The 18,421-nt window shown below is 49.2% G+C and overlaps 1 protein-coding gene and 1 long non-coding RNA gene across 11 annotated transcripts in view; one reads left to right on the top strand and one right to left on the bottom strand.

The window, feature by feature from the left end:
• The window catches only part of LOC308054513, a 113,480-nt gene that overhangs the window by 11,879 nt on the left and 83,180 nt on the right, over positions 1 to 18,421 (top strand). The window lies entirely within an intron of this gene.
• Positions 8,274 to 18,421, bottom strand: part of LGR6 (leucine rich repeat containing G protein-coupled receptor 6) — a 141,233-nt gene continuing 131,085 nt past the window's right edge. For all 3 annotated transcript variants that reach the window (XM_080367437.1, XM_080367439.1, XM_080367438.1), the window contains 3 exons: positions 17,607 to 17,767; positions 12,056 to 12,136; positions 8,274 to 10,849 (listed from right to left, as the gene is read on the bottom strand). In XM_080367437.1, the coding sequence (XP_080223563.1) occupies positions 9,612 to 10,849; positions 12,056 to 12,136; positions 17,607 to 17,767 (1,480 nt within the window). In that variant the 3' untranslated portion in view covers positions 8,274 to 9,611. The remainder of the gene's footprint in view (positions 10,850 to 12,055; positions 12,137 to 17,606; positions 17,768 to 18,421) is intronic.

The raw sequence follows: 18,421 nt of genomic DNA, 5'->3' as shown, positions 1-18,421 counted from the left end.
TGCAGATAAGGAAGATTAGGAGATACTGAATTGCCAACTGTTTGCGCAGTACAACTTCTGTGATGCAAAATCTTTCTACTGTTTCTTGCTCATGTGGGAGTATGAAGAAGGCGGTGGTGCAGCATGTGCTGATGTCTGACTGTAGCTTCTTGCCTTTGTGTTTTGCTGTTCTTTGAAGACTGGGATTTTCAGAAAAACCTGAGGGAGAAGAGGCTGTCCAGAAATCTTAACCTCAATTCACTGGTTCAGCAGAGGTCTGGAGAACAGGTGAGGGCTCCTGCTGTCTGTTGTGTGATGGGAGTAAGAGTTACAGGGGCACTGCTCCACTTTACTCACAGGAACAGTCAACGCTGCAAGTAACGGGATCAACTCAGCCTCTGCTTGACAGGCATGTGCTCCCCTGGGAACTGGAGGTTCTCCTCGTGTTGGCCAAGGTGCAGCCTAGTCAGCATTTGCTCATTGTTGTTCATGCCCTCTGCAAAGCATGCAGGGCCTCAGCCTGACTGTCCTTATGGCATGGATCTCCTCAGCCCGTTCCGTATGCTTCTTGTCTCAGACAGGCTCTGGCAGGAAAGACCTCACAGTCAGATCAAGACACTTGTCCTCCACAAGCCTCAGGGCCCCTGGGATGTTCCTTATTCACCAGCATTTGTCAAAAGAGAGTATCGGACTCTTCAAAGCTTTGCTCACTTGACTTACACCTGGCAGCTTCAGATCTGCAGCACAGTTTTATTTCTGTTTTCCTACAATTTATTTTATTTTGCGTGGGGTGATGCAGGGGTGTACATAGCAGGAACAGGAAGAGAAGTGGTGCAGCAAAGTGGAGATAGAGAGATGGGGGTGGGTGATGGATCCAAACAACCAGCCAGTCACAGCAAGGCAGAGAAAGACCAGCCAAGCCATAAAAGCTGGACCAGAAAGTGCTTTGCCTTCTTGTCTTTTTTCCTTTTGCCCCTAACGTAACTGAAGATGTGTGTGTCCAGGGTGAAGTTCATTTCACTGTGTTCCTCAAATGTCTTCAATGTGGTGGCAAAAGGAAATGTGAAAATGTGGCTATGTAATTTTTCCAAACCAGAAGCTTAAAAAAAAAAATATATATATATATAGAAAAAATAAAGATCTAAATGTGAGAGTGGGAGAAGAAGAAAGAGCAGAGGTGGGCTGGAGAAGGTAGGCGAGGAAAAAAATCCGGTTATTTTAATTGATTGATTCAATTGGCAAAAAACGCAGGGGAAAAACAAAAAATTAAAAGCATAAAAGGCTTTTTTCCTGAGGGCTTGGAGCAAAACAACTGCAGAATTTTTGGTGCAATTGTTTTTCTGTTTGTTAACTGGCTCCATTACTGTGGGGCAGCAAAGCAAAGGAGAGGAAGAGCCTGGCTGTGAATCACTGTGTAGGAGCAAGTACTCCTTTTGGGCACCCCTTTAACCTCAATGGCAAATTTGAACCCAACTTCACATCTACTTTTTCCTTGAGAATTAGGGTCACTTTAGCTGTGTTGCTGAAGACTGTAGCGTCCTGGACAGCTGATGGTAGGAAAAGTTAGCATTGCCACAACTCATCTGGTTCCATCCTCCTTTATTCCCCTGGTTCAAGAAATCATCCACAATGAAACTAGCCCTTTTTTTTGTTGTTGTTCAGAATTGACCTCAAACACTTCCTAGGTGGTGTGGAACAGCTGCTGGATTTTATCCCTAGACTGGCAGTAATTCAGGATCAGTTTTTTCCACACGCCATGGTGTAAGCACAGATATAGGATGATGCTTTTGAGAGGAGGAACTAGTTTATGGGTGTACTCACAAAGTTCCTGGCCCTTTGCTTTCTTGTACATCTTGGCTGGGAAAGTTACAGTAGTAAGTTTTAAAAGGTATGTTTGGTTATATGCAAACAACACCCCCCCAGTATTTCTAGTCAAGTGTTACCTTAGGGTGAGACCAGCTGTGCATCTCCACTGCTTCCCTCCTGTCCCTCTGCAACGTGACAGGAAAACCTGGACGTGCAGGCTGGGACTGTGCTGTGGTGCATAGGGTTGTCCCTGAGCTGGACAATGGGTGAATCAGGACCATGGGTCATGTCCTACAGGCTAGAAGTTTTCTTTGTCTCTAAGACTGTCCCTGGCTGCTGGATAAGGAAGGGAGACAATACCTCAAAGAATCCAGTCTCTCCCCAAGCAAAGAAAATGCTGTCATCAGGAAGAGGGGAAAATGTGTGCTTAGCTTGTAGATGGCTTTGCTGTCAACTTGATTTACACTTCAGGAAAATCAACTGATTGTTGTAAAGAAATAGATCTTATAATATTTATGTGTGATGCTGACTGGTTGGCCAGTCCTCTCTGGTTTTAGGTTGTTGTCTTTGATGTGGTGTTAGTCATTACCTTCAAACATAGTGCTTTATTCCTTGTGAAGAATATGTCTTCCATTTACCCTGGTGGGCCTTGCTTTTTATTTTATATTTTTTATTTTATTTTATTTCAGAACACTTTGAAAAACAATAAATAAAAAAATTATTCTGATTGTCCTGACTGTCAGAGTCCATTTGTGATGATAGTCATAAATAAATGAGCAGTTGCTTAATACTGTCAAAGGAAGTACTTTGGCAGACTGGCATTTCTGCCTTTTTATCTTTGGTGATGCAAACTGCAAATGAAAGAGCATGTTTGACTTTTTATGGGGAAAAGACATCCCATTACTCTCCATGTTTTGGACACCAATATGCCTGTCTAGAGCATGCCTTGTTTCCCTTCTTGGAGCTATGGCATTATACAATATTAGCAGTAGTTCAATATAAGTAACATTGACTGCACAATATACATGAAGAGCGCTGCTGCATCCCAGCCTTTACCCAGCCATTGCCACACCGTGACATCAATAACAAAGTTGTAAATCCAAAGATTATTTCAGCATGTTGAGAAAATGTCAATTACTTGCTATCAAGTCCCAGAAGAACCTTCTTGCCATAGGTTTGATTCCTTTTAGTGCTCTCACAGCAGAACTGGCACCTTTCAGCTCTTAACTGAAGATTTACATGTTCCTCAGCTTGTCATGTGCTCCTCCATAAACATCAGATCTGACTTTAGACACTGAATGCAAGACTATCTATAGCTGTCTTGTGTCTCAAAGAACAAAAACGGGATGACAGCTATGGACAAAATGATATCAGGTGAATCAGGACAGGACGCTGTAATTTAAAGTAAATCGTTCTATTCCTGTTTCTTCCAGTTTCCTAACATTGAAGTTCTGCCAGTGTAAGTCTCTATATATTAATGCATACTTGCAAATGAGGTTGCCATCGCTGGATTTTGATACTTCACAGTGCTGAAATACCAGTTGTGGCAAGTGGAACTGTGCTTGTTGAGTTGCTGTGGATACCAGAAAAGGAAGACACGTGCTATGGATTGACTTGGGAGATGAGAAACACAGCTCTGGAAAGATGGCAGAGATAAGATTGCCACGCCAATCCAGCTTTGTGTCAGTCTCTCTAACAGACAGTGTTGGATGCTGTAGAGAAATGCCCATTACTTTCATTCTGTGCTGAGAAGGCTTGGTTACTGCTCTGCACTAAGGCTGTGAATAAACCCAGCTCTACACACTGCAGCAGAGAATAATTTTCTTCCTTTCTCAGGGTGATGTACAAGGCATTTTAGGATGGGAGTTGAAGGATTTTGGGGTGAGGTATTTTCCCAGGTTGGCTTTTCATAAAGGGAACTCAGCTTTTCCTGTGATTTTTCCCAAGGGTCAGCTTGACAGTTGTTTGTACAATGACATCCTAGATAAATGTAAAGAGAAGACCATGAGCAAGGATCTTGAGCTTGCTGGTATGCCTTGGAACATAGCTGGAGAGTTTTTGAACATAGATTGCTTTCATACAAGGTTTAGGAAAGCTCCTAGCAGAATACTTCTGTTTCCCAACAGAATAGTACGTACCACCATAGTAGTGGGAGAGTGTCCTGGCCAGAGGAATCAGAACAAACTATTAACTCTTCAGCCTCTTGCAAGCCTGCTTCCTCTTTGCCATGTTCCTGCCTATCACCTTTCAAAGTGGTGCCTCTCCTTCTTCTGGGTATGGGAAGTGTACAGCTGGAAGCAAGGTAGATTCCAGACAGATCTGTGGCTTTGACTGCATTCCTGGGAACACCCCGTTACCAGACTCATGCTTGAAGGCTCTGAGTGCATAGGACAGCCAGCTCTCCATTGCGTGAAAGCAGTGTGGCTGAGTGAAGCGTGAAGGAGTAAAGTGTGCTATGCCATTTCCTTGGCAGCGCGGGGTGCCACAAGGCAGTTGCTCCATGCTCTTGCCTGGCTTCCCGCTCTGTTTAGGATCAAACCCAGTGTCTCTTGTAGCTGAGAGTCCTCCCTGAGGTCATCCATCAGATCTCACCTTCTTCTGTGCCAGTCTGCCCATCTTTCACTGCTCCATCCCGGAATGCATGTAGAATGCAGCAGATGATACAAGGGAAAAGCAACACCATGGCCAGTGGAGACTGACGATCACAATGTCTTTCACTTTGAGAACAAAGGCCAATCTGTTTGGTCTTTTTGATACTCCTGCTCTGGACTGTCTGTGCCTACACCAGCCAGCATCTCCTTCCTGGGGTCTGTGGTGGAAGGAAGAGGTGCATGGGGGATTCAGGGCTGGGAGCACAGTGTCTGTATGGAGAAATGTTGGGTCTGGATGGCACGGGAAAGAACCCAGCAGGAATTACAACTAACAAAATATTCACAGACAAAAAGTCAGGATGAAATTCCTCAGTTTTGCTTCCAGGAGCTCAAACCAGCAAACCTTGTGTAAGTTAGCCTGGAAATTCCCAGTCAGGCCTTGAATAGTAATGGTTCTTGGGGCATGTTTGGAAGAGCTTGTTTGAAAATGTGGATATGGTTTTGTGTCACTGGAGAGCAGGGAAAAGGCATTAACCCTCTGGTAGCTCAGGGTGTAACCTGCAACTGCTGAGGTCAGCTGACAGATGATGTGTGGTCTGTCTCGGTCTTGAAGACGGGCTTGCATTCTCCAAAATGTCTGTTTTCCTTTGGCCTCCAAGGAAGCTAGTACCAGATATTGCAATCCCATGCAGAGCTCCCCATCGTTTGCATTTCCATGGCTGTGGCAGTGCTGCCGTCCCAGTCATGGCCCAGGCTTCCAGAAATCACAGCACTGGTAGAAAAACAATGAGATGGAAAAAATAATACTGTAGGGTGCTTGCTTCACTGGCTTTGTTTCAGAGGAGTTGCATATCTACAGCCATGAGGGCTGGACAAGTGAAAAATTGACATCTGAGAGTGCCTACGAACTGTCTTCTACATTGTCCTGTTAGACAATGCTTCCGGGTCCCTCAGGGCCAAAATCCTCCCTGAAACATGCTGTCTCTCCCCTTCAGGGTGTCCTGACAGTGCCTTGCTGACGTGCAGGGAAAACCTCAAAGGTGCCCAGCCCTGATAATGGCTTCCAGAGCAGCTCTGCATGTCATCCGGCTACCCAGAGGGCCTCTGCCTGGAACGTCCCACATCAGCCAAAGTGTAACCCACAATGCAGTGTGGCCTTGTCCTCCTCCCTTTCAACATGTCCCACCACTTCTGTGCCCTCCTGCTCACTCAGGCTGTTGCAGGCAGTGCCTGAAAAATGTGCTGCCATCTGGAAACCTCTGGTGTGTCAGAGGGGACCCAGGACCACCAGCTGAGTGGGGGGCATTGCCAACCCACTCTACCACACTGGCAGAACTGCAGCCTGACTGCGTTGGGACTCACAGTCCAGCCCTCCTTGTCCAACCACGAGGTGCAACTCACTGGCTGCTGCCTGTGGCTCTTTGGCAGCCAGACCTCTTCCAACCAGGAGCAGTTGCGCTCCATGGAGGGGGCCCAGACTTAAACTTCTCTCTCACTCCCTTAGTTGCATACATCCCCTTCCAAAGACTGGAATCTGGGGGAGCCCTGTCTCCAATGCAAAGAGATCACAATACCTCAAGGACCTCCGGTTGCTGTTGGGAGACCCATGCTTGCATTTGGTGGCCTCAAAAAGGGTCGACTGGAAGGGAATATCCAGACAGTGTGGTATCTTACTGCCAAACCTTAGTTCAGAAGGCAGAAGAGCAGCCTCATGAGTTCTTGCTGGTGGAGGAGGGAGAGCAAGAACTTCCCTCTGTTCTGGGCTTGCTGAAGTCATTTCGCACCTCTGCTGGTTGACCAGCAGTGGTTTATGTAGACCAAGCTGACTCCTGATTGTCCACAGGACTGGGTAATCCAGGCTGGTTGTGCTGCCAGTGGAGCAGTAGGGTTGCCCTCAGTTACCCAACGACTGGCAGAGGGCTGAGCTGCCTGAAGGTGGTCAGCCTGGCACCAGTATGGGCCAAACCAGCTGCTAGGAAGGGAGCTGGAGTGGTGCAGGATTGCTTCTACTTTTGTTTTTAATAATTATTGAATTTAGTGTTTGGTAGGGTGGAAAGCCGTATGTACACTGTTAGAGATGTGATGAAAGGCACTTTAATGAACATTTGCCAGAGAGTTCATCCTCTAGATTTATGGCCTGCAGTAGCAGAGAGGAGGATGCTGGTTTCCATTTCCTGCACCTCTGTGGACCTGGAAGCTCTCACTGTTCCTCAGGCACCTCTGTGGGTAAGGACAGAACATGCTCTGTGTTTATGCTCCCTCCTTTCCTCAGTAGCCCCTCAGTGGAGTTTTCCATAGCTTCCTGGGGAAATGTTATTGCTTTTGGGAAGGACAGCACCAGTGCCTGCACCAACCCTGTCATTATCTCCAGCTCTTCCTGGGTGACGAACATGAGCCCTGGAAAGCTGGCTGTGCCAGACTCCTGCCAGCCTTGAACTCAGACTCACCTGTTCCTCTCTGTTCAGTACCGTGAAGGATGTCTATAATGCTGTTTGCTTTTTTTTTGTCTCCACCTGAGACACTTATGACAACATCAGGGTGGGATGTGCCCAGCAAGGCTGAGAGTGTATAAGGGACAGCCAGGCTGAATGAGGGCTGTAATTCATGTAATCCCAAGGGGAAGCTGTTGGCTCTACACCACAGTATCTCCAGCCATGGCAGCCTGTCCATGCACACTGACGTGTGTGTGGGAAGTGTGCGTAACATCAGTACGGTTTGGGAAACCTATCTACCAGCAGGGACAACTGGGACTCAGTTTCTGCTACACTGACCATGCAGCATCCTGCTTTTGTTGTCCGAAATACTGCTCAGCTCCTGTGGTGGTTGTGTGACTGTTCCTTGATGACCCAGTTCCCATGGAGAGCTGATGCACCCCATCCACTGGGGACAGGTGTCTGTCAAGGGTTTGTTTGGGTACCTTAATGCCTGCATGTCATGAATACTCCTGGCAGTAGTGCTGTACAGGGGATTTCAGGCAAGAGTGTTGCAATTAGTCTGTGACTTGTGATAATGCTTATTGTGCCAGTGTCAGTGGGGTTTATTTTGGGGTGTCTTATAATTAGGGATTTCCTTATGGAATTAGGATACATGCTGGGGAATCTGGATTTATGCTAGGGATGTATAATCCCACTCCTTAAGGAGCATTTTATTTCTGCAGATTGAAGTAAGTGTGAGTCTTTCCCAGTCATGTGCACATCAGCAGCCCTAAGGAATGGAAGAAAATGGCTTGGTGTTTTTAATGAGCCAAGCATGAGAACTGATTTTGAGCATCTATAGGATATCAGAATTCTGGATCAAGTATCACAACAGGGCATGTTTTTCATAGTTCCTACCTGAACTGTGTAGCAGAGCTTTGGGTTTTGTCACTAAACTTGGTGTTCCCATCCTCTTCTCTAATCTTATAGACCTTTTTCCTCCGATTTCCTGCTGATCTCTCAAGTTTTTCTTCTTGAGATAAGGCTACATGGCTTACATGCAGAGAAGGGAAGCAGAGCTAGGCTTTGGCTGGGGAGTCTGTCTTTGCATGGGAGACCCTGTTATATGATGTCCTTGAGCTTTTATGCAGCAGACTCTGTCCTGCTCATGAACACAGACAGGCAAGGAGCAGAGCATGGGGTGAAACCAGGTGTGTCTGGCCCATGGGGTCTGGAGAAGGACATTGGTGGTGTAATTCTGCTGCATAAGGGCGAGCATTTTGGCTCTTCCCTCTGAAGAAGAGGGGTGGGGAGGATGATGCCAGTTTATGTGGGCACAGTGCAATTTCCCAGTCCTCACTCAGGCAATACAGACAACTTCCAAGGCACAACTTCTCCTGGCTTGGCTGGGAGAGGCAGGCAGACAGCTGATGAATGAACCAACAAGGTGCTTTTCACATGCAAGAGGACACAAGCCAGCCACTGGTCAGCAATGGGGCTCATTTATTATCTCACAAGAATTAATGACATACAGCTGCAGTATTGTCAGCAGAACCAAAGCTTTGCCCAGGGCCTGAGCTCTGACTGTGGGGCTCCCTGCTGTGTTGGGTGGCAGTGGGAGGTTTTGTGATGGAGAGGATGGATTTGGGAGATCCCTGAGCTGCAGGGAGCGAATTTGAGACTGTTCCCAGTGGCCTGTGCCCTCCTGATGCCATCATCCCACAAGGATGATTTCTATTCCTTCCTTCTACATGAGCTGCCCTTAAAATAGGGGAGGGCAAATGCAGCCCCCAAAATGGCTATGCTGCATGGGGGACATGCAAGCAAGAACCAACAGCCTCTTCCAGGAGTGAGGTTTGGGGGCAGTGAGACACCATTTTCACTGTGCCTGACCAGGAGCCCAGTGACTACAGACCGGAGTGTCCCGGGGTGGTGAAGGGTACAGAGGTGGAGGGAGCGATGAAGGTGGAGGCAGCTCAGCGTTCCCTTGGGTGTCCTGGCCAGGTGCTGCTGTGTGACCTCAGGCAAAGCACATAGGTTTCTCTGGGGAGGTGTTTGGATTTGGCTGCCTTGGATTTCAGAGACCCCTTGTTAGACCCTGCGAGTCAAACTGAAAGAGGGACTGAGCATCGCCAGCTCCTGGTCTTGGCTGAAAGTGGGGGCCCTGCCCAGCTCATGAGGCTTCCAATGGATGAAGTGGAGGTGGTCCAAACCTCAGGTGCACACATGGACACACTGCTTTTAACCCATTTCTTCTGCTCTTCCAGTTGATGGCATGGGGCAGACACAAGCCCATTTCCAGGGGTCTGTGGGACCTGCAGAAGACCCCGGAGGACAAGGCCTGAGGTCCCTATGGGTGGTCACGTCATTGCAATCAGCCATTTCCATGTGTTTCTGCCACAGAGCAATGGCTTTCGCTAAGACACCTCTGCCTTAAGAAGACATGCTTGGCTTTGCTGCAGGCTCCTCCTGGCTAGCGATGCTGCAGGATGACAATGAGGAGGGTCTCCCTGACCCATCTCCTGAGCTGGTGGGGCTCTCTCCCAGGCAGTCCCTAGAGGAAGAAACACTCATGCAGGAGGTTTATCTCCTCCCATGGCCAGCCCTGGGTATCTGGAGCTCAGTCAGAGCCCTTCCAGGCGAGTGGCAGCTGGCAGGGTGGTGCCTGTTGCCCAGGCAGATATGATGGGGAGTGAGGGTAGATGGGTTGTACTGGTGCTTTACATGGAGCAGCCTGCTGTCACCTTGCTGGCCACCCGGCGCTGGGGCTGGCCCTCAGTGTGTGGTGTGGGGCTGTTCGGCATTGCTACTCAGAGGAGGTTTATAAGTGAGATGTGTAGGGTGGCATGGGCTGGGAGGGGAAGAAGGTTATTCGGAGGCTGCTGCCGGCTGGATCTCGGCTCTCCGAAGTGATCAGCACCTCACTGTCACTGAGGCAGGGACAATGCTCAGAGAAGGCCCTCTCCTTCCCCCTAGTGCCTACCCTTTGCTGGCAGGGGATGAGCGTCATCGAGGGGAAGCTGTAGCTGTCAAGGATGGGGTGCACTCCCAGGGAATCAGGTGTCTCAAATATGTGGTCGATGTCAGAGAAGCTCACCAGAGCCTGGGTGGAGTCATAGGAGCTTTTCTCCATGTCATCGACCCCACAGGACTGGGGGTAGCTCCCCTTGTCCTGGCCCTTCTGCCTCAGCAGGCGGAGGTCATCTCTGAAGTGGGGGTTGAAGAGCAGGTAGAGCAAGGGGTTCAGGCAGGCGGGCAAGGGCAGGACCACAAGAAGGATGGATTTGATGACCTCTGGGGTGATGAGGAAGAGGTTGAGTGTGGAGGAGAAGGTGAGGAAGGCCACTGGGCAGTAGAGGAGGCAATTGGTGAAGATCAGCCAGGCCACATGCTTGACCATGGCACAGTCCCAGACAGCGCTGAACTCCCCCTTCAGCAGGTTGCAGTAGAGTCGGATGTATGTGCCTGTGATAGTCAGGAAGCAGAGCATGTTTGTCATCACCAAGGCCACAGTGAACCCTAGGGTGGCGGGCTTCCTATCCGGGATGGGATACGGGAGGCAGAGGGGGGATGCTCCATATTCCCCAATGGAGAAGAGAGGCAGGACGGCAGCCACAGCGGACAGCAACAGGCAGCAAAAGGCAGCAGCCTTGACCTTGCATAAGGAGGGTGACTTTCCATAGCCCCGCACACAAGAGACTGAAATGCTGCACTGCATGGCAGCCAGCGTCAGCAGGAAGATGGCAGCCTCAGAGGCAAACACTGACAGGAATCCTGTCACCCTGCAGCCTGCACTGGTCTCCCATCTGGCACCGTATTTGGCAAACTGGCCATAGGTCAGGGCATCGACGAGAGCCAGCATGCTGCAGTAAATGCCGGTCAGTATGTTGGCTCCAGCTATGGAGCCGATGATGAACTTAATTGGAGAGAGGTAGCTGGGAGAGGCAAAGACGGCCAGGATGACCAGTCCGTTGCAGAGCACCGAGACCAGAACGATGATCCAGACTCCCAGGCGGATGATCCAGCTTTCAAACAAGTGATCACAAGGCTTGAAGGGACCTGGGAGAAAACAAACCCCAAAGTTACACCCAGAATAGACTGCTTTGCTCCAGTGGTGCTGCTCAGGGCAGTGGCCAGGTCTCAGCATTCTCCTGGTCCCAGCAGCCCCTGAATACTGAGGGCTGGGAATGAGCATACAGCATCATCTGCCCTCTTCTGCAGCTGCCTTTTGGTTCTGTCCCTGCACTCTCGACCCCACACTGGCGTGCCTCTGGCATGCTGACTGGGGCATCCTCTCAGATCTTATCTAGGGCAGAAACAAGGTCATGAGAAACGGCAAACTTAAGAGAGCTCCTAAAATGCAAAAAGGCTGGGGCCTGGCATTGCCACCCCATGACTGTATGCATGGCAAAGCCTTTTTGCTCTCATGTCCCAGGCAGCAGAGAGCAAAATAAATTAAAGGAAACTGAGGAATCTTGTTCAGCTCAAAGGGAGTGGAGGTCTTTGGCTGGCTTTCCTCAGAGAGCCAGCACCTCTGTACCCAGGCAGCCGGGCATGCCGTCTGCTAAAATCTTCTTCTTTCTTGCCTCTTTTACAGCAAACTCAGTGGGGCAACTGGTGAAAAGACCATCCCAGCCAGTGTCCCACGGCTGCCTGGATATAGCCAGGCCTCTCCAGCCTCCAGCTGTGCTTGTGTAGGACACTACTGAGCTGAAAATGGGGACAAAATCAGAAGGCAGCTTCCTCGTGTCCCTTCCTGCCTGTGCCCGCTGGCATGTTTTTGATGGAAGGATAACGTGGCTGAATGCAGTCCAGCACCTCCCTTCTCTCCCTTTCTCAGGAAACAGAGTAAAGTACCCCTGCACTTTGCAATGCCACAAGTATGATCGGGAGATCAAGGACAAGGTCTTGTCACGTAATATTCTGGGCTGGCTGGGACAAAGCAAAGCCTAAGCCTTGCAAGGGAACAGGAACTTCTTGAAAGCCAGAGTCTGAGTGCAGGCAGGCTGGGAGATGGAGGAGCTGGTGATACCTGGGATTCCTGATCAGGGATACCCTGACCCTGTCCTCTCCTCCTAGGAGGGCAGCCTCATCCAGATGGGAGAAGGAAGCTCCTCCCTTGTCCCCAGTTTGGCCAAAGCCCAACCATTCAGGCTTCTGAGTTGCATGTCTGTGAGACACTGCAGGAAAGGTCATGGGATCCTGGGGATTTAAAGAAGCTCAGAGGATCTCAGCTGTGTTCAAAGGGTTTCACTGGCTGCTCACCGGGGCTTGGTGTGCACTGAATAGTGGGCTGCAGCTTTGATTCCTCAAGGTCCAGCTGGAGATCGTCTGCATCTAGGTCATCTGGGGAGAAAACAATGAGAAATGGTGCTCAAAGAAGAACGAGCAGAGCCATCAGGGCTAGCTGGGCCAGAAGCTTTTCCCACTGCCTGTCCTCAACACAGACCTTCCCAGCCAGTTCCCAGCCCACAATTTCAAAGTAGCGGCTGGTGTCCAGTTTATCCCCTGCAGTCACAGCTGTAGAGGGAGAAGGTCTTGTAAATGTTGGTGGGTTGCAATGTGGCCAACCCCTCTGTTTTAAGGTTACTCCCAACATTTGAAGTGTAAGAACCCAAGATCCAAGAGTTGTGTGACTGCAGATCCCTCCTCCCAGCATGCTTTATTAAGAATAAATACTCCAGCCTATGTGGTTACAGAAAACAAAGCCTTCAAATGCATCTTCTAAATGGAAGCTTTCTGGGCAGGCCTTGTCCAATGTTATTTCATCAACAAGGACTTTGGAGCTTTGTTCAAAGGGAGACGTTAGCCTCTACTTGCAGCACAAATTCTTCATCACCAACCCCCCCCACCAAATGGCTCAGAAGCAAAAAGACAAGAGAACTCAACATTTATTGCTTTATTTTATATCTTATGATTTCTTGGGACTGTGGTGCCCTGTTTTTAATCCTGGAGGTTCCCAGTCCTGGATTTGCTCAAGGGCAGCCTGCTTGCCCATGCCTGCAGACTTCAGATCTGTAGGGTTTATGCAACCAGACTGCACTGCCCTCAGAGCCCACCCTGCTGGGCCAGCATCTCCATCACGCTGGCAGCTGCACCTGGAGCCAAACTTTGGCTCTCTGAGGGTCAGGCAGAGACTCCCTGGCTGAAGGAGAAGCTGTGGGAAGAGAATGGGGCTGAGAACTCAGCTGTGTTTTCGATGGCCCGTAGGTGTAGGCCATCACCAAGGAGAATGGCATCCTCTTAATCTAATCCAAGACATGCTTTTCTGCTTTGTTCGTCTTTTCAAACTACTTACTGCTAATTCACGGCACTGGAACACAATGAAGACAGCTGCTGTCCCACTGTACCATCCCCACCCATGGCACTAGCATAGCCTTCTCCTCCCAGTGGAGATCTTTGGAGGGTTTTCTGCAGGCAGGAGGAAGGGGAAAGGATGTGGGTTTTTGCTTGCTGCAGCCCAGTAGCCTGGGAGCTGGATCTGCGGCTGTGGGATAAACTCTCCCTTGGATGATATGGACTGATGCTGGTGCCCAGGTGTGCACCTGGCAGCTTAGACGCTGGCCAGGAAGGTGAGTTTCTGTGCTGAAGGTATGGGTATGGATAACCTAAGTGGGATTTAGTTGCCTAATCTGCTTAGAAATGGTGCCTCTCATGAGGTCTGCTCTTTGCCTGTGTTTGAAAATACGACTGGGATTATTTGATTAAAGAATCATGACAAATAATGTGCTATCTTTAGTGCCTCCTGACAAGCATTGTGGCTTTCTCGGCTTCAATGAGCTTTGGAAAAAAATGCCATTTTTAAAATCTGTCTGTGTAAGAGTTGAAATATTACTGCTGCTTTGGAGTCTGGCAAGAAAACACTCACAGTGGGATGGAAAAATATTTCCTCCTTGTATTTTATAGTCTTATAAATCTCCAGTGTCTTTTCCATCCACAGTGCGGAGGCTGTGATGTGCAGTCACGATACTCCAATCAATGCAGAGATTTGAACTTTTTGTGCTTTCCTGCCACGCATTCCATGGTAATGTTAAAGTGTAATCTGCTCCCATCCCTCTTCTTCTCAAAGGGCCAGAATGCACAAAGGCTGGTTTTAAGCATAGGTTGAACATTTACATGTCATCTTTTGTTTTGCCTAGACTACTGAGCTAGCTGTGAATTGCAAAGCAATTCTTGGCCAGCACAGTGGGATTCAAAGCAGAAAATGTACCTCTTTCTGCTGGAAATCAGTATTTCTCCCAGCCTGGGAACTGTAGAGAAAAGAAAATGGCTGTTGTGTTCTAGCAAGGCAGACTGCATTGTTTTTGAAGTAGCCCTTATTTATTTGAATTTTGCTAAGGTACCTCCACTTTCTGAGGCCTTATGGAAAAAAACCACTTTACTAGTAGGGCCCTTTCCATGGAAAATGGTTCGCAGCTGGTTGTACCAACACTAAAGTAGGAGGAAGAGGAGGACAATTGCTGGAGAAGGAGTAGAACAAAAAACAGTGGGCTGAATGCTTCTTCCCTTCTGTATTTCTGCCTTAGGCAGGGCGGTCCCCATGTGGGGTTTGCGGATAATGGCTCTCTCCCTCAGAGCTAGGGCATGGGTGGCTGCAAGGGGCCTGGGAAGGTGCTTTCTGGGGGACTCGAGCAGCCTTCTTGAATGACAGAGGCAGGAAAAGTGTAGCGCTAAGGACCCTCCAGGGTTTGCTGAATGATTGCAGAAGTCAATTATCAGCTTTACAAGCTAATGGAGGTGCTGACTGGGTAAAGCAGTGTCCTGTTGTCAAGAATAACCATCCAAGTGCCTTCTCACTTTCTATAGCTTTGTGCCATTATGGCAAACGTGCTTGTAAGCAAATACATCCCTTTGTATCCTCAAAGCAGTGTTCTGAAGTGAGGTGCTGGGACTGTGATGGAAGTGCCCCGTGGCAATGGTAGTGCTTGTACTTCTCTTGTCTGCAGCCAGTCTCAGGAGGGTGTCAGGAGCAAGCTGCCGGGAGGCGTTGGGTGAATGTCCTGTGTGACAAGCCCCCATGCCACCTCTGGGCTGCTGCCCGGCCACACCGGACAGGCTTGGGGCAGGGGCTATTTGCTAAATGCTGCCGATTATAATCCAAAGAGACATGACCCAAGCACCAAAGATTTTGGAAATGGGACCTTAAATATCTGTTGTGACAAGGTGACAGAGTAGTGAGACATCACTAAACATATTCCTTTGGGCCTCAGGTGGCCGTTACTTGGATGCGACTGGACGCACTTGGGTGGTGTCTGGGGGATTCCTGGACATCCAGAGCCCTGGGAGGGGGGTAAAGAGCTGAGCTGGCTCTGGGGTCCTCGGCACCATGTGCGCTCCGTGGCTGGAGTTAGGCAGTCCCTTGGATGCTGGGCTCAGCTAAGGGATGGGTAGATGCAGGAACGGGACGTGCTGTGGGAGGCAGCATTGCCTGGCTGCTGGAGCAGGCCTATGCCACTGGGACCTGTTCCTCCCCCTGCATGGCTGCCTGAGACAGGTCACCTTTCACCACCCAGCTGTGAGGTTCTGTGGACTTGTTTGTAAAGGGCTCCTCAGTCCCTTGCTGGGAGCGCTACGCAGGGCTGAGAGGACCTGGCTACCTGGAAGTGTGCCCCATCCCTCTCACAAGTTCTCCCACAGCATCCAAGCACCCTGACTGGGCCCGCCACTGCAGGGACAGAGCCCCAGGTTATTTTCCTTTAATGAGACCACTTTATCTCTTGCATGGAAGGAATGTTTGTGAGTGTTTTTCCTCTTTAATGAGGAAGTGTTACAAGATTCATATAACACAGCTAAATACCACTGGTGGCCATCAGGAAGGAAGCACTGGGAACAGAAATAAGGCAACAATTAAGTGAAATAGCAGTATCACAACATCAAGGGTAGACCATGCATTGCTGGATGGTAAGGAGAGTCATCTGCAAAAGCGGCACATAGTAAGGAAGGATATTCTTGTGCATTTCACATTTGCACCTCTGTGGTTTGATATTTCAAGACAAACCCAGTGCTTTAACATCTGAAAATGTGAGCCTTTATGAGCTGCTAATAGTCTTATGTGGCACATCTTAGAATCAGTCAGCATTCCCCTCTGGTCCTAATATCTCACGAACGCACATATAATCCATGAGGCTGAGACTCACTTGGAGGCCTGGGAGCCTGTGGTAGGTATTGGCCTGCTGACAGGGGCAGAAGAAGGTATTCTCCGAGACATCAAATGCTTTGGTGCCCAGCAAGAGCAGGTCTGTAAGCAGTACTATGGGCCCCGGCTGCAAACCAGGTCTTTTCACAGATGCTGCGATTTGCTAGGCAAACACCAAAACTGTATGCACAAGGACTGTTAAAGTACAGGCTGCATTAATGATGGAAAAACTGACCCAGCTGAGAAGAAACTCCTGCGGCAATGACCGTAACATATGGCTCCTCTGTACTGTCTGCCCAGCGTAACCACCAAGTCTACCATGCTTCCAGGAGCCACATCATGCTGGTAGGAATCACACTTGCTAGCCTCTGGCTGGACTGTGTACATTGCCAAAGCTTATTCAGAGTCTGTGAAGGCTCAGGGCAGGGCAGATGGCAGGAGCAGGAATGCAGGGCTTGTGACTCACTTGCTGGCTGTGTCATAAAGTGTCTGGATCATCCTGCCTCCCATCACTGCTGTAACAGGGTCTCCAACTGCTCTGGGACAGTATCTGTCTCCAGATCTGGTCCTGCCTGCTTAGGATGCAGGAGGAGAATCTGCAGAGCCCCTGGTTATGGCTGGATGCACAGAGCTCCCTGGAGCAGGTGAGTCAACTCAGCCCTCTCCCCATCTGCAGGTGCACAGCGTGATGTGGTTTTGCCTACAGCATGTTTCAGACCTCAGAGGTGCATGTGGCCTCTGTATTTACACAAACATATAAACAAATGCAGCATCCAGGCTGTGTCCTGAAATGCTATTCCCACTCTCTAACAGTTACAGGGGAAGCAAAGGGCTCATTGTTTTCTTTATTCTGAGATTCCCTTGCAAAAGGATCACACCAGCTTTCTGCCTGGAGCTGCTGTTGTGCTGTGAGTCTGTGGATGCAGGAGATGGGCTTTGCACACTTCTCTGCTGCCTTCATGGAACAGATTTCATTTGTAAACAGAACTGCATTTTGGAGCACAGAATAAACTGACTCTTGAAGAGAAACCATTGCTTATCTTTACCTGTGGAGCCATTTCTGCCCTGCCTCGGCTAGCCCCTGTGCTGAGCTCATCCTATTCCCCAAATGTGTACTTTTGTTCATACCTAACCCTGACCTTTGCTGTAGCATCAGGGTATGTGCACAAGTAGCACAGACACAGGTCTCTCTAACTCCAGCCATCTGCGCATTCCAGTTCCTTGAGTTCATTTTCTTATTCAGATTAATCCTAGGGTTCATCCTCTGTGTGTTGTAGCAGCAAAGCCTGATGTCCTGCCAAAGGCTCTGTGCTGCCTAATGGCCCCAGCCCAGAAGCTGTCCCATGTAACCTCAGCCACCTTCCCGTGGAGGTAGCCTCCTTCTATAGTCAGCAAGGCCAAGCTAGCGAATGTGTCCATGCTGTTGAGGACTGCCAGGTCTTTCTGTTAGACCGTGAAGGTTTGGATGTGCCAGATCAGCTCTTTCTCCAATGCAGTGACACTAATTGAAGCCCATTCACAGCAACTGGCCACCAGGGTTGAAGGAGGATCAGTCTGCCTTCCCAGAGGCAGGTGTAACTCCATGGCTGGCAGTGGGACCACTCCTGCAAATGCAGGATCGCATCCTGGCTTGCAGCATGGCTCTACCCATGGATTGATCACTCCTCCCAGTTTACTTACAGTGATTATCAGCATGACCTGGAAACAATTCCATAGTCCTCTTGTGGGGATCCTCCTCCTCAGGGCTCATGTCTTCTGCCTCCCATTGGTTGGACATCTTAAAGAAGCTGCTGCAGCTTCCATAGGCGCAGCACTGGTAGGCGTAAGGTACCTCAAGGACTCTGCAAAGGGGAAAGCAGAACTTTCAGGTGCGTCACCTCCGTAGCCTGACTCTCCATTGCTTTGCAGTTTTTGCTTGATTTCCACATATGACAAAAGCCAGCCTATCAGGTGATGGTTACATTGGAGCAGGACGTTGGTGAATGACTCCTTGTAGGACAGAGTGCAGACCCAAGTCACCCCACTGTGTCTCTGCACCGCCCCACTTTTGACACTTAAGACACTGTCAATAGGATGTTGTCAAACACCAGGTTTGGAAAGTGCACTAAAGTTCCTGGATAATTCCTAAATCCTTTCTGCCATTCTCCCTAGATTGAATTAGTCTTTCTTTCCCATGCCCTCTGGCAATATGCCATGTGCATGTGGACTCTTCATTTCTTTTACCCCAAGGAATCCTTTATTCAAGGTGAGAAGCTTCTTGAGAGCTTGAGCAAGTGCAAGGTCCTCCTTGCTTGTTGCTGAAGGTCAGAGAGGCACCTCCAAACTCCAGTTTCATGAGCATGGCTCACCCCTGCCAGCTCAGGCAGGGAAATCTTGGGTCTCTCAAGTGTAGCAAGTTATTTTAGTATGTCTGATTTCTACTTGACAGTAGAATTGTTAGCTGTTAATTATAGCATGTATTACAAGGTTAATTAAACAGCAGCTGAACGTCATCT

Source organism: Falco punctatus, assembly GCF_963210335.1.
Source record: "Falco punctatus genome assembly, chromosome: 17".
Taxonomy (NCBI): Eukaryota; Metazoa; Chordata; class Aves; order Falconiformes; family Falconidae; genus Falco; species Falco punctatus.
Note: the sequence above shows the minus strand (reverse complement) of the source record. Positions and strands in the feature narration are given on the sequence as shown.